Source organism: Myotis nattereri (assembly GCF_964212035.1).
Source record: "Myotis nattereri genome assembly, chromosome: 13".
In the NCBI taxonomy this organism is placed as follows: Eukaryota; Metazoa; Chordata; class Mammalia; order Chiroptera; family Vespertilionidae; genus Myotis; species Myotis nattereri.
Window position 1 is genome coordinate 46,236,392 of NC_138088.1, and position 25,902 is coordinate 46,262,293.

The window sequence follows — 25,902 nt, forward strand, 5'->3', positions numbered from 1 at the left end:
TATTTAAATAACCATGTGTAGCTACTGACAATGGCATTGGAGAATATAGCTCTAGACTCTAGAGAGGGCTTTATAAGAATATTGAGTGCGTGGGGAAGAGGAGAGAGAGAGAAAGAGAGATATTAAGGATATCTTTGTTTTGGTGAGAACTGAAAGAAGTCATTCAAATTGTTTCTGTGTTATGTGATTTGGATGAGTGAGCCAGAAAGTAGAACCCCAGATTCAAAAAGTGAGTGACAAGACATGAGAATAGAGACCAAGGTAAGGGCCAGGTTGAAAAGGACTTTATTCTTTGCCTTTTACTTTTGATTTTACTCTACAGGCAATAGGGAGTCATTGAGGATTTTGAGGAATGATGTGAGCACATTTGGAGATGAGGAAGACAACCTGGCACCTTGTAGAACAGAGCTTGTGTGACTAGATGCAGGAAGACCAATTAGGAGACAGATGCAATAAGGCCCATGAGAGAGGATGAGAATTTGAACTTGGGAAGGAACAGCCCAAGGGATGCACAGAAGGACGAGGTATGAAAATCATGCCTTAACCGGTTTGGCTCAGTGGATAGAGCATCGGCCTTTGGACTGAAGGGTCCCAGTTTCGATTCCGGTCAAGGGCATATACCTTGGTTGTGGGCACATCCCCAATAGGGAGAGTGCAGGAAGCAGCTGAATCAATGTTTCTAACTCTCTATTCCCCTCCCTTCCTCTCTGAAAATCAGGGGCAGAATAACAGGATGGGTTTGCATATGGTATGAGGAGGATTCCTGGATATTTAACTTAGACACTGCATGGGTGGTTGGGTCCTCTTTGAGATGCAGCATTCCAAAAGAGGGAGTGTGGAGGTGTGAGGGGTGATGATCACTCTTTTGGGCATGTCGGATATAGCATACCTGTGGGAAGATGTCTGCTAGGTTCTTAATCTGTTCTCTCCAGTTTATATTCTATCTATGGAGATTAAGTCTACATAAATTATTAGAAAAAAATTCCACATGCATAATGACTTTAAACCTTAAATGTTGCATGTGTTTGATGAATGGTGTTTCAGGTGTATTTTCAGCATAAAATACCACCCCAAAACTAGTGGTGCAAAAGAAAAACACTCTAATATGTTCATGGATTCTGTAGGCCAAGGATTTTGACTGGGCGCCATTATACAATGTGTGGGTGGGATCAGGGGACATTAGACCTGATATTGAATGTGTTGAGTGGACACCTACCAGGAAGCCATTTGTCTTGACATTGCTGTATCCCATGATGTTCCCCTGAGATGTGGCAGCAGCAGGGATTGTCAAAATGCAAAGTCATTTCTCTAGGTTTTCCCCATTGCTTTCTGTTCTATCCTGGAATGAAAGGAGCCACCACACTATGGAGTCATAAGAGTCAAACGTCCTTCAGTTAGTGCAGTAAGTACCCTTGTTAGCACAGAAATCACATTAAGTAAGGCATTTGCCTACTTACCTGTTTTCCTCCTGTTAGATTGAAAGTCTCTGGAGAGAAGATCTATGTTTAACTCATTCTAGCTTCTGGAGCAGAGTCAGGTACACAGTAGATGCTCAGTACAAGATTATTTGACTACAATAACCTTGAATTAAGGTTAAATGGAAGCAGTGCTGTACACGTGGGCATTTTTATGCCACCTCAGTCTAGAGTGAGGTATAAACTTGTTTCTGATCATTTAAAAAAATTCCTTCTCTTTGTCTCAGAACTTGAACAGCTCCTCTGTACCCCTCATTCCTCCAGGACAGGAATCTGATCTGTCCCCAGTTTCTCTTTCTGCCTCTGGCAGTCCCTGTCTCAAAACGGAGGCTATAATTACGATGCACACCTTGTTGACTTCACATTGTGGAGGGAGGTGGTTTAGACCAGGGTTGACACACAGGCAGGACTGCCAGCTCCCTGTCCCCTTTTCCTTGGCAGGTCTCTCTGGCCTGGTCTCCTTTGCTATAGCCAAGATATCTGAGGGACTGATTTTTTTTACAGAGACATTTCGCAAAAGATACATTTTTCAGGACCATGGCCATGGATTCTTAGCAAAAGGAAGGACAAGGAGATATGATCAAATGTGTGCTGGCAAATCAATACAAATAAATTATGTGTTCTTTGTTATTATGTCTTAGGTTACACGGGAGAGGGCTCTTAAATCATCCACCATCAGCCATGAGAGTTTCTGCTCCTTTCCAAGGAGTTATATGGAGACAAAAGCCAGGCTTGTGTTATTTTAGGCAATCCAGATAACTTTCCGCTGGAAATATTGATGTGGCTGCGAGAGGAATGCTGCCCACTGCAAAAGACTGGAGGGGAGCAATTCTTCTCTGGATCTGGCACAGCCCTGATTACACCCTAAATATTTTCCACCTCTAATGTCTGGGATTTATGAGCACGCTTTTGCTCGAATGGATGGTCCTTTTCCTGTGATATATGGTACAGACCTCTGGAGTTCTGATCAAGAGCTTGAACAGATTAAAATCTATAACCCCTCCCCACTTCCCGCCACAGAGATGGGGCAGCCCTTCATCTGTCATCTCTTGGGATGTGGCTGTCATGGCCCAATTCTCTGCTATTCTGGCAAGACCTAGAACAAAGCCAGTTAAGGAAAACATGGGAATCTGGGCAATTCACAAGTGAGGTCCAGGCAAGCGGTTTGTGAAAGGAGCCCAAGAGGTGACCAGAACTGTGAGTGAGGACAAGAAATGTTTATCTAGGGAAGGAGATTCTCAGAGGCTGAGGCAGTCGGGCTGGTAGTGACAAACACGTCCACTAGTCCTCTAGGCAGATGGGCAAGAGCAAGATGGGGCAGAGAGGCAGCTTTGGCCTTGAGCTCATGTCCAAGAAAGGGAGGGTGTACAGATTCAGAGGAATAAGTTGGAAACTCATCCAACCAACCTGGGGCATGCAATGAAGGTTAGGACGTGGGAACATAAGATGGTCCTCCTGTAAGTGTTTAGAGCTGATTTCAAGCCCAGGCCTGGGAAATACAATGAAGCACACTAACTTCCTGAAAATCTTGGATATATTTTTGACCCCATTCTTTTCTATGATGCCCCATTTGTGACTTTTAGTAACAACTTTCAGTTTTTTCCTTCTTTCCTTTCCCACTGCCATAGCTTCAATTCAGATCTCTTTTTCTTATGTTTGCAATATCCTTCTCTTAAGGCTCCCTGCTCTTCATCTTCACTGATATACCCTTCATACTCCAGATAGTTTTGTTTCCAAAATGCAGGTGCCAATGGATCATTCACCTGCTGAAGTACATTAGACACCTCCCTACTATTTACTGAGCACAGTTAAAACTCTTTAACCTGCTTGCGATAGAGTAGTGGCCTCACAAAGATGCCTAAGCCCTAATTCCTGGAACCGGTGACTAGGTTACATGGCAAAGGGGAATTAAGATAGTAGATGGCTGAGTTTAAGATAAAGTGATTATCTGGGTGGACCCAATGTAATCAGAAGGATCCTTAAATGGGGAAGAGGGGTGCAGAAGTCTGTCTGAGTCAGAGTGATGTCATGTGAGGTAGACTCAAGCAGCCACTGGCTTTGAAGATGGAAGGTGGCCCCAGACCACAGAATGTGTACAGCCTCTAGAAGCTGGACGAGGCAAGGAGACAGATACTCCCCTAGAGCCTCCAGAAGGGAGGTAGGGATACAGCCCTGTGACACCTTGACCTTAGCCAATGACACTCATTTGGGCTTGTGGTCTCCAAGACTGTAAGATAATACATTTGTGTCATGTTAAGCCACCACATTTGTAGTAACTTATTACAGTGACAATGGGAAGTTTGCACAGCTGGTGTTTAAAACCATCATTATCTGCCCCTAGTCTAGGTCTCTATCTCCTTCTCCATGCATCTGAAGCTCTAGACTCAACAAGCCAGGCCCTGGTCCTGGCACATGACAGACAATTTCAGCCTAGTTGTGTTTTCTCATGTTGCCTCCTTAGCCTGAAAAGCCCTTTGCCTTCTTCACCTACTAAAATTAGCCAGATCAAATATTGCTTCTTGTAAAAAATTGTATGGAGGATAATCCTACCCTTTACCCCAGTTTAGAAATCACTCATTTGTATTAGCTGTCAACCTTGTGGGGTTACTGTGTGACTCACATGAGACAATAGGTGGAATGTCTCCAGCCAATCTGGTGTCAGACCAATCCTTACTTCCACTGAATGTAGTTGTTGAGACGTATAATTTTCTTCTTGCACTGAAAATGCCTTAGGTCAGGAACTTTGTGTCTCTCATTCCTCCATCTTCTACAGTATTTAGCCCATGAGAGAGACTTTGTACTAATTTGTAGGGTTGAATAAGAGACAGGTTGTGATAAATGCTATGGATTGGATGATAGGTTATTTGCTTCATACTTGTGTACAGGGATCTGGGATGTGCTGGGCATTGTCCCAGGTATGAAGATATCCTAACAAATAAGACAGATGTGTTTACCATGAGATATCTTACAATGTAGTCATGTCTCTGCTCTTGATTTCACTTGAAGCACTCCAGCTGGTAGCTACTTCCAATCTGGGGAATTGCTGATGCCCAGAAACTCCACTGGGGTCAGAAGCTAAAATGGCTTAGCTGAGAGCTTTTTCAGCTCTTGAGACAGAAGTGGCAATGATGCCCCTGACAGGAGTGGCAGAAGGAAGGGGAGTGTGCATGCCTGCAGGCAGGACCAGCAGAGACAGATCCTGAAATGGAAAAAGACAAGTGGGTAGGATCACACCAGGAAAAATGGACTTGATGGATCTGTGATCTTTCCATTGCCAAGGCTGTCAATGAATGTCCACAGAAAGCAAACACCAGGGATTGCTCCAGGCTTTTATCCTCATATCAGTGAGGGATTGCCTGGAGAGGTTGCTCTTTGTGTTGTGAACTTCAAGCTGTCAACACTAAAGAAGTGACATGCTCCCTCTTGGAGACATGGCATTTTACTACTTGAGGGAAAATGACCTGATTTGCTCAGAGACTGGGGATAGAAGGGACCTAATATATACTGAGGGCTTACTACTGGCCTGGCAGAAGATACCTCACAACAGTCCAATGAAGGGAAGGATATTGGCTGAATTTTCCAGATGAGGACACTGAGGCTCATAGGGTAAGTCCCTTGCTCAAGGTCACACCAAGAGTACGTGGAAGAGCCTGGATTCCACACGAAGTCGGTCTGGTTTAGAGCTTCTGCTCTTTTTCCAAGGAGACGGATTGGTTATGTTTCCTCTGTGCTGATGATTACCTCTGGAAGCTTCACTTTAGTGGCCTTGGAGGCACCATTTCATCTTTCATCTGCTCACATCTGTTTCTGCCCTTCCGTGGCTTCCTCCACAGGCTGGTGATTGGATGGAAGGAGAGATGGACATGTAGGAAGGTCCAAGCTCAGGCTCCTTTTGGAGCTAATTAACCTTAGTTCTAGTTAGCTGACATCAGGGCATACAGATGTCATCATGTCAACATGGCAGGGAATTCTGTGGTCATTTGGCCCCACCCCTGTTACTGGGCTGTATGCTACCTAAGTCATTTCCATGAGAAGGCCATCTCTCTCATTTTCCAAGTCCTTTAGGGAAAGAAAGTGAATGGATTTTTAATTCATTTTTAATGGCTTGTTACAAAAAACTAGAACAAACCCCCCACTATTCAACAGACATTTTTCACAAGCTCCTTGTTTCAGCCACACTACATTTTCATTGCCTTGATCTGTCACTTGCCTTACTCAGCTCCCAAATTCTGCAAAGCATTTCCTTAACGTTGGCCCCATTTTAAATAATGATGACTGTACTTATTAATTTCTCTATCTCTTATTCCTTCCTTGGCTCCACTAGAGATTATTTGTCAATAGGTAACAGGATTGTGGTGTAAGGCTGGAAGAGAGGTGAAGAGGAGAAATTCAGTAAATGGGTCATTCTGAAGGCCTTTACAGTCATCAGTAGCTAAATCCAATGGTCCATTCTTAATCTTTCTTGTACATGAATTGACAGCATTTCATACAGCTGAGTACCTCTTCTTCCTTGAAACACTTTCTTTACGTGGTTTCCAGACACATACTCTCCTGGGTCTCTTTTAATTTCACAGACCATTCTGTATCACTGAAGTTCTCTGCTTTAAGATATCTCTAAGAGAAGACACTAAAGGCAGGAGTTGATGACAAGAGCGCTGGAAAGGCTGGAGGAGTAAGAAAGACAAAGGCAAAGTAGAAACTATTACATCTTGCACTGGAGGAGAAGAAAAAGGCCAAGGGTCACCAAGGTGGTGTGGCTCAGTGGTTGAGCATCAAGGTCATGATTGGATTCCTGGTCAGGGCACATGCCTGGGTTGTAGGCTCGATCTCCAGGAAGGGGCATACAGGAGGCAGCTGATCAATGATTGTCTCTCACTATGGATGTTTCTGTCTGTCTCTTCCTCTCACTTCCTCTCTCTGAAATCAATAAAAACATATTTCAAAAAAAAAAAGAGGTCAAGGTCTCTGCCACCCAGATTCCCACTGTGTGTACTGAACTCAGTTAGCAGACATCTAAGAGCCTGCACTTCCTGTCATTGAGACCTCCAACAGATGCTGCTGCCGCCACCAACTCTGTTGCTGCCATGCAGTTGTCACCAGAAAACAGAAGTGTGGAGACAGTGGCTTTATCCTTTTCCACCATTCCCCACAAGTACCCTCCCCCTCCCATTGGCAGAATCAAATTAAAAGCCATATGACAGGAGAGTCTTAGGAACAGGGTCCTGGTTACCTACAATACATAGGCAGGAAAGTGGGCCAGGAGTAAATACACATAACAATCACCCCTTTAGCTCTTTGCGCATCCATTTCCACCCCCTATTCATCAGTAACCCCTTCTTTTGCTGTTGGTTCAGTGGTAGCATGAAAAGCTCAAAATAGCTGGGTATTAGTTTCAGCGTCCAGTTCAATAGAAAGGTGTTTTGTCTCCTGGTGACAATTTTCTCCTTAGGAACCAAGATTTCTCTTTCAACAGAGCCAAAGGATGCGGGGACATGAAGAAAATATCCTGTAATGGCTTACTGGGTGTAATAAGGAGAAGGCCACTCCTACTTTTGTTCCTTTCCTCTCAGACCTTTATATTTTGATTAAATATAGGATGGGGCAAGAGTAGGTTTACAATTGTGAGTATGCAAAACACAGAGTTTATTCTTATATTATCATTAATTATCGTATTATTGTCCCTGTGAACAACTGTAAAACTACTTTTGCCCAACTCTGTATTAGTTACATCCACACCCTGGAGGGCATCACCACAACCTCAGAGTGTTGGCTCTCAGCTAGTCCTGCCATTGAGTCTTTGAAAGTCCATTCAACCACTGGCTCAGGCCGGATGCTTTTCGGTGATGAAGCCTGTGGTTAGGCCAGTGAATTCCATGGACATGCCCGCGACTGCACTTCATTTGCTGTGAAATGAGTTCCTTTGTTAGAAGTGATGCTGTGTGGGATATCATGACAGTGAATAAGGCCTTCTGAAATGGGAAGAGTTTGATTCTAGCATAATCACTTGAGGCAGGAAAGCAATCCCAATGGGAAGAAATTGCTCCCCCTATGTGATGGGAGGGGCACAGTGTAATCAACCTGCCACCAGCTGCCCTAATGGGGTCTCAGCACTGGTTTCTGATGTTGGCAGGTTGGGAACTCAGCAGTGATAATACCCGCATCAGCCTTGGTGTGGGGAAGTCCATGTCAAGTCAAGGCAAAGCCTCTGTCTCTGCCACAGTGGCCACTTCAGATCAATTACAGAGGAATCCGGGGAAAGAGGCTTACTGGCCTCCACAGAAGGCATCTTCTTCCTTCTGATCATTGAAAGTCTCTTCTGTAGTAAATACCATTCAGTGAGCACCCCCTGTGCCAGTGTTGAGAGGTCTAAACACACACTGGTTTCCCTTCCTGGATTCTCTGATCTCCGAATGCTGGCATGCCCCAGCCTTCTGTCCTCACATCCCTATCCACACTTCACCTCTTGGTGATCTGTCCTAGTCTCATGTCTTTAAATACCATCTAATCACTGACAAATCCCAAGTTGATATTTCTAGCCTAGACTTTCTTCCCTGAACTCTAGACTCATTTATCCAGCTGACTATCTGACTTCTCTCTTTGTCTTCTCATAGGGTTCTCAAACTTGAAGTCCAAAGCTAAGCTTCTAATCTCCATTCCACACCTGTGGTCTTCACCTCATAATGTGGTGGCTCTGTGCTTCCAGATGCTTAGTCCTGAACTAGGAGGGTTATTCTTGATTATTCTCTTTCACTCACACCCCGTATACACTTTGTCAGCAAATCTTCTTGTCTTTATCTTCAAAATCTATTCACATCATGTCCTTTTTCTCTGTCCACTGCTGTTGCTCTGGTATAACCCACCCCATGTTTTACCTGGATGATTAAAACAGGATAGAGGATCAGCCTGCGGACTGAAGGGTCCCAGGTTTGATTCCAGTTAAGGGCACATGCGGGGGTTGCAGGCTCGATTCTGCGTGCAAGAGGCAGCCAATCAATGATTCTCTCTCATCATTGATGTTTCTATCTCTCTCTACCTCTCCTTTTCTCTCTGAAATCAATAACAAATATAAAACAAAACAAAAACAGGATCCTAATTCACTGTTGTCCCCTTACTGCCTTTCTCAACACAGCAATCAGGGTGATCCAATTAAAACTATGTCCTACTATTAAAATCCTCCAGCAACTTCCCATCTCAAGAGCCTGAGTCTTTACATGGTTCACAAGTTCAAACAAGATCTAAGCCTCCAATATGTCCCTGACCTCATCTCTCCCCTCTCAGCTCCAGCTCCAGCCTCCTTGCCCTTTCTTCCTCCCTCCCTCTCTCCCTCCCTCCCTCCCTCCCTCCCTCCCTCCCTCCCTCCCTCCCTCCATCCCTTCCTTCCTTCTTTCTTTCTAAATGTATTTTTATTGATTTCAGAGAGGAAGGGAGAGGGAATCAATGATGAGAGGGAATCATTGATTGGCTGCCTCCTGCATGTTCCCTATTAGGGATTGAGCCCATAACCTGGGCTTGCGCCCTTGACCAGAATCAAACCTGGGACTCTTCAGTCCACAGGCTGACATGCTATCCACTGAGCCAAACTGGCTAGGGCCCTTGCTATTTCTTGAACATGCCAGACACACTCCTGCCTCAGGATCTTTGCATTTACTGCTTCCTCTGCTTGTCACATATACTACCCAGATACACATGATTTAATCCCTCACCTCACTCAGGATTTTGTGAGGACTTCCTTCAGTTCCTTATTTACTGCTGTAGCTTGCATATTCCTGACCACCCCTGTACATTAGCACTTATTCTTCTCCCTCTGTTTATATCCCCACAATAGCACTTACCATCATCTGAATTCTGAGCTATTTACCTATTATCTCCCCTCCAGAATGTACATTTTATGAGGGGCAACAAGCTGGAAGCCTTCCATACATTTTTGATTAGTGAGTAGACAAAAAAATCATGAGGACCTGAAATTGAATGATACAGTGGACAGCTACATGTTTCAGAAGACTCAGGGTTGATCTTGTTATGGGTGGGATAAGGGAGGAATTAGGGGATATACTGAGGTTTTATCTTGACCCAGAGTTGATGATATGCCCTTTAAAAAACCTGGGAAGGGACAACAGATTTGTGAAATTCTGTGCATGATATATGACAAAGCAGGTATCTCTTACACTATCTCCTTGTCCTCTCAACTGGATTGTAAGCTCACGGTGAGCAGGGAGCACCCTTTGTTATTCTGAATTTGGCACATACCCAGCACACTTCTGGATACCCAGTTGGTGCCGACAGTCTTGTACTGGGGATCATTTGGGTTGTGCACTACAAGCATTGGATTTCTGTTCCCTGAGGGAATGCTCTGGAGAGGGGAGGAGGACCCCGTAATTCAGACTCTATTGAGACTGAACAATACACTCTTGTAGGCAATCCCTGAGGAGTATGTCTTAGCATCCTTATGATTGTCAACTACTTCTGGTAAAGAAAGCCATGGTCCCTACTCCAATTGGCTGGACACAAAGAACTGTCAGGTAGGGGCAGGAATAAGGTGGTAGGAGGTGAGAGGGAACTGGAGGGGGACATGCAAAGAACCCCATGGATTCAAAGGCACCAAGATTTCATGGAGGTTTAATGAACTAAAGTAGTTTTCCTTCAGAGTAAAATTTTATAGGCACTAAAGGTCCTCACTTCACTGAATGTGCTCATGGGTGAGAGCATTCATAGTGATTTATGAATTTGAAGATGCATTATCCTGTCAGAGGATGGAATCCCCCCAGGCCTCCTGTCTTCCCTCGGAAGCTGAGTACAGGAGCCAGTGAACACCCCTGTCTGATCTGCAGCCTCCTGTGTTGCCATGGGGTCTACTATTTATTTAAACATATTTTATTGCTTTCAGAGAGGAAGGGAGAGGGAGAGAGAGAGAGAAACATCAATGATGGACATCATTGATGGGCTGCCTCCTGCAACCCAGCCTGCAACCCAGGCATGTGCCCTGACTGGGAATTGAACTGTGACCTCCTGGCTCATAGGTCAATGCTCAACCCCTGAACCACACCAACTGGCCATGATGAGTACTTTTTAGACAGCGCTTCACAACTCTAGACTCTTTTCCCTCTCACGAAACGAGGATTACAGGGAACCCTTGTCTCCTGAAGAATAATTATCATACTAATAACTCATATTTGCACAGTACAGCTCATAAAGCAGGTCAACTTCCTTTATTTGATTTGAATCAACAGCTCTGTGAGGTTGGCAGGGGAAGGTGTATCATTATCCAGATTAGGAAGTTGGAGCAGTTCTGACAATATAGGCTGCTCAGGCTCGCACAGTAGATGTGGTAAGACGGAGTTTAGAGTGCAGCCCCCTCACAGCAAGTGCTGTCTTTCCCCCAGGCTGCCACACGGGCCCATCCAGAAGGCTCACAGATGGACCCGATGGGAAGTGATTAGAGACGCGGGGAGAATTAGAAGCATTCTCGGGTGGAACCGGGACTGAACCGTCTTTGCAGTTCTGAGTGTGGGTACCTCCTCTCACTTAGGAAAGAATGTAGAAAGCTCCTTTACCCCCAAATATCATTCACCCTAACCCTGCCAGGGACTTGGACCCCTTAGTTCAAATGTAGGGAATCCTGGAAGGCAGCAGGTTCAGGAACACTACACATGTCATGAGGACAGGAACCATTTCTCCTTTGCTCCTTTATCACTAGAATCTTATGCTGTGCTGGGAGTAAGGCAGGAATAGATAAATGAAAGAGAGAGGGGGAAGTGAGAAATAAAGACATTAGCTACTGGCACTGTCTAAAGATCAGGCAGTTAGCAGAAGGCTGGCCTGAGATCTGGGGGCAGCAGGAGATACTGGGTGTCTGGGGACAAGACAGTTGGAGGTGGTGGTCAACATAGACATTACCAGCTGATTTTGTAAGAGGCCGGCCATGCCCTTTTCTGTTATCTTCTTATACTAGTCCCTTAATATATATTAATTATTATACATAATGTGTGTACTATATATACATAGCAAATCTCTTATTATAATATAGTCCCTCATTGTCACCACCCTCTTTATTCTTATATAACTTTTTATTAGTTGCTGGACCACACGTTGGGCTTTCTCCATCCATTCTGCATGATTCCATTGTTCTTTTTCCTTTCTTTCCCAGGGCAGAAAGGAATAAGGAAGGAAAAGAGGAAAAGATGGATAGAGAGAGAGAGAGAGAGAGAGAGAGAGAGAGAAAGAAAGGAGGGAGGTTGCTTCCATTTTTGTATATGGAAATTCTTACCTTGCTCCAAGTCCCAGATCATATACTCTCTCCTTCATGAAGACTTTGCTGATCACATTTTCTCAATTTAATTGCTTCCTCTTCTCAACTGTTATAACTCATTATCTGTTCATCTCTCATATGTTTATCATCTCACCTCTTCTTTTATTGTCACATGTTTATAATTCACTCAGTGAACCTTGTATAGGACCTGCCATGTGTCAGGTGTTGTGCTAGATATTGGGGGTGCAGAGACCTGATTTCTAACCTAAAGAAGATCACAATCTAACAGACAAGGTAGACATATGAAGTCTCTTTAACCCACTGTGTTAAAGGCTATAAGATATGTGTGAACAGTGTTTGTTTTTTCCAGAGAAGATGTCAAATGGCAATTTAAGGTTATGTGTATAAATATATACATATATATTATCATAACTATATACTAGCTTTTCTAGCTATATTTATATACACTCACATATATAGCTAGGGACTTTTCTACTACCCTGTCCCTGTGTGTGTGTGTCTGTATGTACATGGCTTATATTAAGAGAGAGAAGTGCTATTTACTTATGAGTTATTCTAATTTATTTTCATTTATCTTGCTGTCTAAAATCTCTCCAGGATTGTAGCCAGTTAGGTAAAAAAGTTACTTATTTGACAGTTTATTTCACAAACCTCAGTCTCCTAACAATTTGTCTAGTTCTTTTCTTATTACACATCTCTGTTTTCTATTTTTTCCCTCCAAGAACCAAAAAATCAAAAATTATCTTCACCCCTGGGCTTTGAGTCCTGGCTCTCTCCCAGATTTCGAATTCACATAAGAGTGCTCCATAACTGTTTGTGGAATCCATGAATGAGTGATAAACTCCTGGAGGGCAAGGGTATGTATTTCTTCTCCCTGTATTTCTGTTCATTGCCTTGTGCACGAAAAGCTCACATAAACATTTGCTGAATGGAGAAGCATTGCATTTAGAGCACAACAGGCATGGTGGAGTCATGTAGCCCTGGGTGGGAATGTTGGCTCTGTTTTCTTCTAGTTGGTACCATTGGGGCAATTTGCTTAGCTCTCAGGACTCAGTTTCTTCATCTGTAAAATGGGGATATTATATAACATCTGCTCAGTCTCAAAAATTTGTGAGGATGGAGAAGCATCCAGCATAGTATTTAGCACATAGTAGGAGTTCAATTAATGCTTTCTCCCTGCTGCTTCTTTGAATTTGAATGTTCACTCTCCTCTGGGAACCTCTATTGGATGAGAACCAAGTCAGGTTTTTTTATGGGCCCTCCACCCTTCCTCACCACACCCAGTCACTGGTGATTCCTGAGGCACACTCCCATTTTCTCTTTCTATTCTGACTACCTTCCCAGCAGCCTGGGGCTTGTTAGGTGGGCTTACTGCTTGTGTTTTTAGCTTTCCTCCCTGGTAATTCCCTCCTGAGTGGCGAGAGAAGCCAGAGGTGGGCAAGCTTTCTTTTGTTCTTCGTTTTGTTTGCTTGACATAGAATGTCTAAAGCAGCGGTTCTCAACCTGTGGATCGCGATTCCTTTGGGGGTCGAACGACCCTTTCACAGGGGTCGCCTAAGACCACCAGGAAAGACATATATAATTACATATTGTTTTTGTGATTAATCACTATGCTTTAATTATGTTCAATTTGTAACAATGAAATTGGGGGTCACCACAACATGAAGAATTGTATTAAAGGATCACGGCATTAGGAAGGTTGAGAACCACTGGTCTAAAGGCTAAGGATTACATTATCAACTCTTCATAGCTTCATTATTATCTTTCTGTGCTGGATCCCAGGGAAAGGAAGCTTCTAGCCACCCCTTCTCAGTGTTGGGACCTTTCCTCTGGACAGTGCTGCAGTGACTTTGCTGAGACATCCTCCTCATACATCCGTCTGCCCTCTTTGTTAGGCTAAACTTATTGTAGAGGAAGGGGTGCTTTTCTAGATCAGGATCTCAGCAAGGTGGGAGACTGGCGTCACTGAGGCACAGACTTGGGACAGGAATCAGGATGTGCTGGAGTATTTCTCAAAGAGTGGTCCTCCAGTTGCCACAGGAAGATTTCTGGACACTACGCAGACCCCTCACGTCAAACTTGGCAGGAGCGGGGCCAGTGGATCCACATCACTGCTCCTCAGTGACCATTAGGCTCCACTCTACTCACGATGTGGGAATAGTGTCCTGGGCACTTGGTCAAGGTCACACATTATTGGGACTTCAACCTGAGTCACTTTCTCCGTGTCTCAGTTTCCTCATCTGTAAAATGAAGGTAGCAGACTAGATTCATATCACCCCTTTCTGAAGACTATGATTTATTGCCCAAACACCATTATCTTTCATTGACTCAAAAAGTGATTATTTATAGGAACCTTTGACATGCTGAGCCTGTCTGTTAGGGAGGCAGAAGTACAAACCACGAATCCTACCCTAAATTGTTAAAAGTCTATGAGACGGTAACTGATGGGATATGCAGGCCTGATGGGATATCTAGGCACTGAGCCATGCAGGCCGGGCCCACCTGTGCTTTTAAATACTGAGTGAGTAACTTTGTAGAAAAAATAAGGAAAAATAAAAGGGAGAGATCTGGTGTGTGTGTGTGTGTGTGTGTGTGTGTGTGTGTGTGTATTAATTCTACAAGACAGGACTTATCTGGCACATTGTTAAGCATCTGGTTGGGAAGGGTGTGGTTAAGTCCCTTGCCTTCAGTAGCCCCTGATTTTAACAAATGAGGAAACTCATTGTGACTGGGAGAGGCCGGGACCACGGAGTGACTGTGGAGAGCAGCTCTGTGCAAGGGATTCACACTCCTTGCTGTTGCGCTCTGCTAATAGGACAGGTGGCTTAGCAGAGTCTACTGTTCTACAAAGAACCGTGCCAGTGATGTCTCTCTTGGCTTAGCTGTTTCTTGCCATCCCACCACTTCCCAGCATAGGACTCGGTCAGAGAGGAGACCCATGAGCCCTCTAGTAATGGCCCCGCAGAAAAGTTGAATGTCCTAAACCAACTTTGTCATGGACTCTCTGTGACCTGTAATGGGTCACATCCTTGCCTCTAATTTGTTTCTCAGTTTACATAAAGAAATGGAAATGGAGCTGACTGACCCCATGGGGTGCGGGATGAGAGTAAATATCAAAGTGAGTGTTTTGTTGTCGGTTAAATGCCATAAACATGTTCAATATAATGGCTGATTATTTTTCTTTAATCGTAAATGGATACCTAGAATGGGAAGGCCCCATCTTGGTAGCAGAAATTCATTATCTCAGAAAGTGTTTAATGGCTGCTGTGCAAATGAACTGGAGGAAGTTAAATTGTGGAATGGGCTGGAGCTGAGAAAAGTGAAATGAGTTGTGCATTAAATTTAGATAAACACAATTATGTGTAACTGGATTATGACGCGTGCAGGCAGACACAGTATATTAGGCACCTGCGTTTTGATTAAAATCGATTCAGGTGCAAGCGCTTAGCATTTTTGTAGGTACGGAGTTGTGCCTAAGCCACTGTCCAGGTTCATGAGGGGAAGGCAGGGAGATGTCTTATATCCAAGGCTCCAGCTGGGGAAGTTTAAAGGGCATAGGTCACAGTGATGGCGAACCTATGACATGCATGTCAGAGGTGACACGTGAACTCATTTTTTTGGTTGATTTTTCTTTGTTAAATGGCATTTCAATATATAAAATAAATCTCAAAAGTATAAGTCTTTGTTTTACTATGGTTGCAAATATCAACAAATTTCTATATGTGACACGGCACCAGAGTTAAGTTAGGGTTTTTCTTTTTTTTTTCTTTTTTTTTTTTATTATTAGTTAAGGTATTACAAATGTGTCCTCATCCCCCCCCCTTAACCCCCAACCTCCCCCCCACACACAAACTCATGCTCCCATCCCCCCGTTGTCCATGTCCATTGGTTTGGCTTATATACATGCATACAAGTCCTTCTGTTGATCTCTTCCCCTTACCCCCGCCCTCCCCTACTTTCCTTCTGGGGATTGATAGCCTGATCGCTGTTTCTCAGTCTTTGGGTCTGTCCTTTTTCATCAGTCTATGTTGTTCTCTATAATCCACAAATGAGTGAGATCATGTGGTATTTATTTTTCTCTGACTGGCTTATTTCACTTAGCATAATGCTCTCCAGTTCCATCCATGCTGTTGCAAAAGGCAAGAGTTCCTTTTTTTTTTACCGCAGCATAGTATTCCATTGTGTAGATGTACCACAGTTTTCTAATCCACTCATCTGCTGATGGGCACTTAGGCTGTTTCCAAATCTTAGCTATGGTGAATTGTGCTGCTATGAACATAGGGGTGCATATATCCTTTCTAATTGGCGTTTCTGGTTTCTTGGGATATATTCCTAGGAGTGGGATCACAGGGTCAAATGGGAGTTCCATTTTTAGTCTTCTGAGGTAGCTCCATACTGTTCTCCACAGTGGCTGCACCAGTCTGCATTCCCACCAGCAGTGCAGAAGGGTTCCTTTTTCTCCACATCCTCTCCAACACTTGTTGTTTGTTGATTTGTTGATGATAGCCAGTCTGACAGGTGTGAGATGATAACGCATTGTCGTTTTGATTTGCATCTCTCGTATAATTAGTGACTTTGAGCAGGTTTTCATATGTCTTTCTGCCTTCTGTATGTCCTCTTTCGAAAAGTGTCTATCTAGGTCCGTTGCCCATTTTTTTATTGGATTGTTTATCTTCCTTTTGTTAAGTTTCATGAGATCCCTGTATATGTTGGAAATTAAACCCTTATCGGTGGTATCATTGGTAAATATGTTCTCCCATGCAGTGGGTCTTCTTGTTGTTTTTTTGATGGTTTCCTTTGCTGTGCAAAAGCTTTTTATTTTGATGTAGTCCCATTTGTTTATTTTCTCTTTAGTTTCCATTGCCCTAGGAGCATTATCAGAGAAGAAATTTCTTCGGCATATGTTTGCGATTTCGCTGCCTGTGGATTCCTCTAGTATTTTTATGGTTTCCCGTCTTACGTTTAAGTCTTTTATCCATTTTGAGTTTATTTTTGTGTATGGTGTGAGTTGGTGATCTAAGTTAGGGTTTTTCAAAATGCTGACACGCCGAGCTCAAAAGGTTTGCCATCACATCACTGGCATAGGACCAGACCCACCAGCCAAGACCATTTCAGCACGGGCCTTGTGATTTCAACTGGAGTCAGGAAAGTGTCCTGGAGTCCAGTGGAGTCCAATGACCTGCGTACTCCATGGTGGGGACAGATACTGCATGGTAGGTGGCAGGTGGCATCAGGGACTATTGGGAACTGGACCTGCCTGCCATAGAAATATTTATGGTCCTAGTGATGGAAACACAAAATCTCTTTGAACCCCTGTAGGCAGAATGGGGCCCAGTTCCTTCTACCTTTTTAGACCAAGTCTGCAAGTCAGAGTCATCTCCAGATCAAAAGCAGCCCATCCTCTGATTCCCGGGGTGGCCACGCCAGTGAGCGAAGCCCACCAGCCGTGCCTGACCTTGAAGAAGGACAGCTGTGGAGAAACAACTGTCAATTCCCAGTGAATTCCTGTTGGCATGTTTTTCTTTCAAGTGCAAAGCATCTTCAGGATTAAAATAAATGCTACCAGCTCCTGGGGATGCATTAGATGAACATGTTTCGCCCTTGTTTGATCCTATAATAACCCGTCAACTAAAGGGATCGCTACTAAGCCTTCCTCTGGGTGATTTGAGAGGCAGTGCATATTGTTATACAAACTAACATAAGCTTCCCTTTTCTCCCCCTTTTGTTCCTCTCCTCTGCCCTCCTCCTCACCCCCTCACAGGTCATACTTATCCTGACGAAGCTTTATGACTTCAACCTGGGGAGTGTGACGGAGAGTTCACTTTGGAGGTAAGTGGCTTAGAGGATCTTAAGGGGCCATTTGGCTGGGCTCACGTGAGAAATGACAGCTGAGGGGCTGGGAAGCCTGTTTGGAAGGAGCATCAGGGAGGGGGTCCTCCCCCTGAAGCCCTCTTTAGTGTCCCCGATGGCACCAATGGCGCACACCTGTGGATTGCCTTAGCACTCTGCTTATTTCTTTCGGGGCCGGTCACATGTTCTCCTGGGCAGGGCTGTTGCTTCTGTGTTCTGCAGTGTGTCGCGCTTCCAGGTGAACACAGGTGCGGTTGGAGAGATGGGGGAGCGTGCCTGACAAGGAGAGACCCTGGGGAAGGGATCTGTTGTACGAGGGATGCTTGTCCTGGTGCGACTGTTGTCAGTCCTTGGCGTCTGTGAGGCGCTGTTGTTTTTGAGAAGCCTGAACTTACGAGAATACACCCATGTGGGAATCAGCAGTGTGCAGGGACTTTCACGGTCCCTAGCCTCTGTGGGAGCCTCTGTGGGCTCCTTCCTCTAGACCAGCGGTTCTCAACCTGTGGGTCGCGACCCCTTTGGGGGGTCGAACGACCCTTTCACAGGGGTCGCCTAAGACCATCAGAAAACACATGTAATTACATATTGTTTTTGTGATTAATCACTATGCTTTAATTATGTTCAGTTTGTAATAATGAAATTGGGGGTCACCACAACATGAGGAACTGTCTTAAAGGGTCCCGGCATTAGGAAGGTTGAGAACCACTGCTCTAGACAATAATATTAAAAGATATATCTTATGAGTGCATTGGTATGACAAATGCGTTAAAACACTTTTTCAGCCTAAAATTGCATTTTTTTTTGTTTTGACTTTAAAAGGACGAAGGCATTTGTGCCCTAGGCTCGGTGCCCATAGTGGGTGGTAGGTAAATCAGCCCTGATGGGATGCTGCGGCACCAGGACAGGAAGAAGGTGGATGTGGGTGGGGTAGCACAGGCAGAGCTTGCACGCAGCCAGCCATGAACCTAGGAGTTTCCCTGGATCAGGGACGCCTGCCCACTTTAGCCTTCCACAGACCTCCTCCACGCATGCTCTGCTCACAGCCACACTGCCTGCCACACAGGACAACAGCAAGTTTCATCAGCCACCGTGAGTCCGCATTTCATGTCCATACTTATTCTATCCATGGGACTCAAGAGGCCGTGTATGTGTCCCGTGTCCTTTGTCCTTTGTCAATACTGGGGAGGATGCTGTCACAAAAGGCCCTTCACTTGCCTGTGTCTTCATCGCAGAGCCCTGTCCCGAGGGTTTCCTGGGGTCTGCAGCTGAGGCGTCTGGGCCGTGAGTGTCTGCCCACCTTGCTGCTGCCTCAGGTGACTTGTTTGTTTGCAGAGGACTAGCCAGGGCCTCTCTCCCAGGGAAGGGGAGCAGTCACAACATCTATTAAATATTTAGGGGTTAATTGCTCCTATTGATTGAGGCCTGCCTCCATTTGCATAAAATGTCCAACACCTAATTTTGCTGCTCATTGAAAATTGGCAGAGGTAGAAGTAACCAGGGACTTGTAATATATGAAAGCATGCCTCTCTCCACTCATGCGGGACTCCCAGAGGATGAGAGGCTCAGACACCTTCCTAGCAGGTCCAATCGCAGTGACACTGTGCTGACCCCTGAAGCCTGACTCCCGTACTGTCTGCTTAATGCAAATAACAAAGCAAGCCCCACGTGGTGGGACCTGTTAGGGATTTGAAAAGCTGGTGGATATTGTGGGCTTTCCCTGTAATTAAATGCTATATAAGAATGTACTTAAAGATGTTTTTTATTGATTTTTTTAGAGAAAGAGGAAGGGAGAGGAATAGAAACATTGATGAAAAAGAAACATCATTGATCAGCTGCCTCCCACGCCCCCCCCCCCCGCCCCCCATCAGGATGGAGCCTGACACCCTGGCATGTGCCCTGACCAGGAATTGAACCAGTAGCCTCCTGGTTCACGGGTCGATGCTCAACCACTGAGCCACACTGGCTGGGCTAAGAATATGCTTTTTTTTTTTTTTAAAAAAAAGTATTAATTGATTTTAGAGAGAGAGAGGAAGGGAGAGAGACATCTACTTACTGTTCCCCTTATTTATGCATTCATTGGTTGATTTTTGTATGTTTCCTGACCAAAGATTGAACCTACAACCTTGGTGTATCAGCACAATCCTCTAACCAACTGCGCACCTGGCCCGGGCTACTGTATTGTGTTTCAGAAGGTTCATGGGTCTGATAAAGCCCCGCTTAGGAACCTGCATAGAGTATGACTGAGGAAAGAAACTGCTCCTCAACTTTGTGGGAGTTTTACCAATTGCTGGGGCCTCTTCTAACTTAAAAATATATATACTTCAGAGAGGAAGGGAGCGGGAGAGAGAGAGAGAAACATCAGCTATGAGAGAGAATCATCCATCGGCTGCTTCCTGCATGCCTCATACTGGGGATCGAGCCTACAACCTGGGCATGTGCCCCGACTGGGAATCAAACCTCCTGGTTCCTAGGTCGATGTTCAACCACTGAGCCACGCCAGCCGGGCCTCTTCTATTTTTTACTGTCTTCCCTGCTCAGCTCCTAAAGAGAGTGTCTCCCACTCTCTTTTCTATACGGAAGATGATGCATTTTAGTTAGAGCCTAGAGCACTAGGATCTTCCTTAGTAGTAGCACAGTGTGCAGAGGAAAGAAACTAAATAAAATATGCACCCATTCGGATGCATGATTTGGCCCAGCGTGCTTAACCAAGCTGAAATTGAATTTGGTGATTCTTCAATCTTCTGTCTAACAGAGAAGCCTGGAGCAGTAGCTGCCATGACAAGATGACACTCCCTGGCAGGTTACAGTGTGATATAATTATTTGCCTCATTGGATTAATAATTCAGAGATCATCTACCTCTAAATAGACAAGACTGTTTAAAAGCACTCGGCGATGTAGCAGTATCTTGTGCCCTGTGACCCTCTTTCCGGAACTCCTTGGTGCTATTATATGAGATTCAAATTTTTTTCTCCACCAACAGAAGGATGGCTGCGTAGATTGGCCATTAGCACAACCGTCTGTTGGCATCTCTTAGTCAAATAACATTTTACATATAGGATTTCAAGCTTAGAGAATTTGTGAGGTTAGGAACTGACTTTTTAAAAAGAACAAGGCTTTTACCTTCATCCCATAGTGTGTCAAGCTTGGGGGCTGCCCATCAGTCAAGGGTGATATTGGGCCCCAGCTCTATTGGATTTGAAGTAAGCCTGACTCGAGGAGGAGTGGTGAGTCATGGTCAGGAGGCTCAGCATCCATCAGTTTCCTTCTCAGCAAAGTATGTAAGTGAAGGCTCTGGGACTGACAGCCTGGGTTCAAGTTCATACTTTTCCACTTAGCCACAGAATGACACAAACTGTGATTAATCCTAGGAAAGTGCCTGGCATACAGTGCTATGCATGGGACATACTCAGGAGAATTAGTCATCATCATGTAATCCACCTGTAATCGATCAGCTTCTCTATGCTAGTTTCTTCTAGTTTGTTCCTTTGCAACAAACTTGAAGCTATCTTGTTCTGTCCTTTACAATAAAACATAAGAGTTGGTTTACCACTGGCCCCATTTTACAGATGAAAACATTGAGCACTTCAGAGATTAAATGACTTGACTCATGTCATACAGCTAATCAGTGGGTGGAGGGGGCAAGGCTGAGGTCATAAGTCTGAGAGTAGGGGCTCCCTGATCTTGGACTCGTTACATAGTATCACGTGTCCTCTTAAATGGAAATTCTGGAGCTGGATATAGATAACCCTTTACTTCTCGTCTTCTCCATTCCCACTGAAAATAGGCCAGTATTACCTGGTGTGCAGGCATCATGGACTCAAAGGCAGGGCCATGTTCGTCCTCATTTCTGTGAAAACAGCATGTGGCGTATGCTTTGGTACCATCTTCATGCTCCTCTGCACACACAGGTGTACACCTCTGCCTCATTTGTTGACATTCACAGTCCTCGATTTGGGAGCAAGAATGTCACTTATCTCTGGAAGTAGGAACTATGATAAGGCCAATTATTCCACTGCCTGAGGTTTTTGAGTCTTTAGTTTTGAACATAAATCACAGTTGGGATTTATGTTTCTGACTGGCAAATCGCTTCTGGGACTCGGTTCTATATGTCTTACCCACTGACACTTGGACTGATAAGCACATTACTCTTCCTCAAAATAAATTGTTTAAGGAACTAATTCCTGGAGAGCGATGAGCTAGCAAGCAATTGTCCGGATTCCATCTGTCCATCCCAAGCGCTACTCTCTAGCAAAGGTCCCAGGGTAGGCAGTTTATGAGCGGGAGTTTTCCTGTGGATTTCCTATTGCATTAGGGATCCTCCTGGAGCTAAATGCATTTGCAGTTGTGGAGGCATAAGAGGAACAGGAATCTTTTGCAATAGATGGCCTACCTCTATTCCTATTTCACCTCTGTTCTTCTCTTTCCTTCTCTCCATTTCTTTCACTCCCAGCCTAGTAGCATGGAAGACATTTTTCTCTTTGATAAGCAACCAGGATTGGCCATTCCTCTGTATGCCTGGCCTCAGGGACTGCAGAGCAAGGGGCTCCTGGTCAGGGTATGTATGGAGTGTACCACTTCGCAGGCACATCCTCCTAGACCAGCGGTTCTCAACCTGTGGGTCTCAACCCCTTTGGGGGGTCGAATGACCCTTTCACAGGGGTTGCCTAAGACCATCGGAAAACACATGTAATTACATATTGTTTTTGTGATTAATCACTATGCTTTAATTATGTTCAATTTGTAACAATGAAATTGGGGGTCACCACAACATGAGGAACTGTATTAAAGGGTTGCGGCATTAGGAAGGTTGAGAACCACTGTCCTAGACACTTTCCCTGACCCTCCTCTGCTCGCCGCTAATGGGACATCCCTACAGTGTGTAGTGATTTGTTCCTAGCCTGGGAACTTCTCAAGAGCAGGGGACATGTGCCTTTCTGATTTCCAGATCTACAAAGCCTATCCCTTGGGCAACACTAAATAAAGGCTTGGACAACTGAGCGGACGCTCCAATAGCCCCAAACCAATCCCAGCCCAGCCCCGCCTTGCCCTGTCGCTTTCTCTGTATTGAGTTGTCTCATCCTCCTGCCACTGGGGAGTCCTGTGACTTTTCATCTGCTTTGCAAGCTGTTGTCTGGATCATTTATTTCCTCCCCTAATTGTTCTGTCAGTGACCTTTCTGGGGATGCTGGTTTGTTTTTTTCTAAATAGAAATTGGAGACCTTTTGGATTTATTAATTTTTTGTTTGCCAAGAAAACCCTGATAATAATTGCTAAGACTTCCCAGAAGTTATTAGTTTACAAATTTTAATGACACTCATGATTTATTTATGTGCTTCCCTCCCTCTCCAGCTGCTCACCCCAATTCCTTGGTGGAATTCCTGCTGAATCTGAGTGAATTAATGGAAACAAAACAGCAGATTGGAATGACATTTTTTTTGCTAGGCTGTTAATTAAAAGCTTTCCATCCTATTCGTTAGTCTCTTCATATGTGAGGTTCTGAAGGCCGGGCTGGTACAGGCTGTGAAGTCCTCCCTCTAGAGTGGGGGCCTTCTATTTGCTTTCAGTGGTAATAAATCTGGCGCAGATTCCTGAATGGGTCAGCGAGCATTCAATTGAACAGATATTAATCGAGCATCCATATGTAAGCAGCCCTGCGCTCTCTGCTGGGGATGCAGAATAAGCATGTCCTGATTACTATCCTCAAGGTAGGTTTAGTTTGGCTGACAGATAAGATTAATGTGCATAGGAAACCACATCAGACATGTGCAAGAATACATATGCAGTGCATTTTGTGATGAGTGGCCCTACTGTGGAAATGCTTATATTATTATTATTATTATTATCACCACACCTCATTCTACAAAGGATGCAAAGCAATTTTAGGAATGCATAGAGGACGGATCAATGTGCACACATTGCTTTGCTGTTTAATATAAAACATCTTCTTTTCCAACTAGGATGGGAAACTCCTAAAAGGAAATGCTGTCTCGCATGTTAGTAGTTTCCACAGGTCTCAGAAACACCTGGTAACAGATGGAACAGAGTATGTGTAGTGGTGAAAGCAGTGGGTTCCGGGCTAAATAGTGTGGGTGTGAATTTCAGGTCTACTGCTTGCGAGCTGTCCCACTTTGAGCAAGGTTTTAGTTTGTCCAAGCCCCATGTACTTATCCGTATAAGGAGATGACCGTGAGACCTGTCTCAGGGAAGCTTCTCAAGGATTCAGTGAGATGATGCATGGAATGCAAAATGCGTGCAATCTAGTTATTGCTTAATAATTAGCATTTGTCATAGGCCCATATCCTCCTAGCCCAGCCGCTTCCACCAGACTCTGGATCACAACAGTGCTGATACCTTTAGGAGGGTGGGTGAAGAACACATTTAGAATCTGAAGCATTGCCCTGACTGGTTTGGCTCAGTGGATAGAGCGTCGGCCTGTGGACCGAAGGGTCCCAGGTTCGATTCCAGTCAGGGGCATGTACCTTGGTTGCCGGTACATCCCCAGTGGGGGGTGTGCAGGAGGCAGCTTATCGATGTTCCTCTCTCATCGATGTTTCTAACTCTCTATCCCTCTCGCTTCCTGTCTGTAAAAATCAATAAAATATATTAAAAAAAAATTAGAATCTGAAGCACATAATGCCTGGAAATGATGCATTTCTATGGAGGGAACACTAGAGGCTTCTCCTTGAGACACTATCTGTGCTTGGCAAAAGGGAAATGTTAATAGATCTCTTGGTTTTCCTACACCAAATGAAGATAATAATGATTTTGGCTACAGGATGCTAAGCACAATCTGATTTAAATTCTCCTAATATAGTGCTGAGTTAACTCCTTCGTTACTGGTGATTTTATTTTTAATGCAACTATTAAAGGATCTAAGACCATTGAAGAGTTTTGTTACCTCTCAAGTAATTAACATGGAAGGCAGGGTGGGGTCATGCATGGTTCTGAAAGTTGGCATATCCTACAAATTACTTGTGGAATGTGTTTAAAATCTAGATTTTTAAGGTTGGGTGTTAGGATGTATAATCTTAAAAGCTCCCTGGTGGATTCTTATCTTCAGGTGGGATTGGGAACCACAGAGTTCAGAGGAAGCTTGGGTTCTAAGCCCATCTCAATTACTAATGAATAGGCTTACTCCTGCCATCCTTCTGTTTCCTCATAAAACAAACAAAACAAACATTAGATGAAATATTCTCTCAAGTCTCTTTCGACTCCAAATCCACAGATGCTACCAACTCGGGAACTCAAACAGGAAGCATGTGCATTAGGATTTATGGTGTCCAATGGATAACAGCTCCACTCCTGAGCACAGCCAGCCTCCCTAAAAATCAGTGTCAACAACATGGACGATCTGGCAAGGTGCTGTTCACTGATGGATGGTGGTCTGTAGCAGGTGTTAGCCAGAATACCTATCCAAACTACTTAATTTAAATTTATGAAAGATAGGGAAGATCACTCAATCTATGAAAGTCTTTGTTTTACAAAATAGAACGAGAAAGGAATTTGCCCCAAATATGGAGCTCTCAGATATCTTCCTTTGCTGGAGAAAAGAGACATAGGATGCTAGAGAAGCAGATCTGGATTACAGATCTGATGCTTTCCTCTTTATTATGGGAAAGGGAGTTCTTTTTATGACTTAGTCTTTTTCTTCCACTAGGGAGGCCCCAGACATGTATCTATTTTGATTTTTGCCCAGTGGATGAGAGAATATAACACTCTTGTGGGGATCATTTCTGTTGATTATTTTATGTTGTCTTCTCTTTCTGCCAAATGCAGTGCCATTTTATCACAATCATAAATTACCCCACCACGTGGAGAAGGGGTTTGAAATCCTGCCTACCCCTTTCCACAGCCTGAGCTCCCTCTCATTTGCACAGCAGTAGATTCATTAGCCTCCTAATGAAGTTAATAAGTCAATAAGGATTAGACAGTCCTTCTAAAATAACACTTATAAATGGATGCATTTTCCTACCCTCTAAGGTAAGCCTTAATTTATTTTCCTGCCAGACGTCCATGTGTGTAAAACTATGCTAGGTGAGCCTTTGGAGTGTGGTTTGTAGCCAAGAAAAAAAAAGAGGAAAATTTTTATTTCACACAGAACCTATCTATTTCCAAGTTTATAGGAGAGTAGAGTTTTACACACTCCATTCCTGCTTATATATATAACGACTATAAAGATTAGGTAGTTGAGCTTTCATAGTTACTTTCTCATCATTTGGTGGCCAATTACCTTATTGGACATAGACTGTAAATGCCTTTAGGAGGCTTCTGGCAGCTTCCCTGTGAAGACCACTGCCCTAGATGTTATT

The 25,902-nt window shown here is 44.2% G+C and overlaps 1 protein-coding gene across 1 annotated transcript in view; it reads left to right on the forward strand.

Moving 5' to 3' along the window:
- SORCS3 (sortilin related VPS10 domain containing receptor 3) overlaps nt 1-25,902 on the forward strand; it is a 523,227-nt gene that overhangs the window by 145,458 nt on the left and 351,867 nt on the right. Inside the window, exon 2 of the mRNA XM_081104642.1 lies at nt 17,504-17,571. Within this exon, the coding sequence (XP_080960768.1) occupies nt 17,504-17,571 (68 nt within the window). The remainder of the gene's footprint in view (nt 1-17,503; nt 17,572-25,902) is intronic.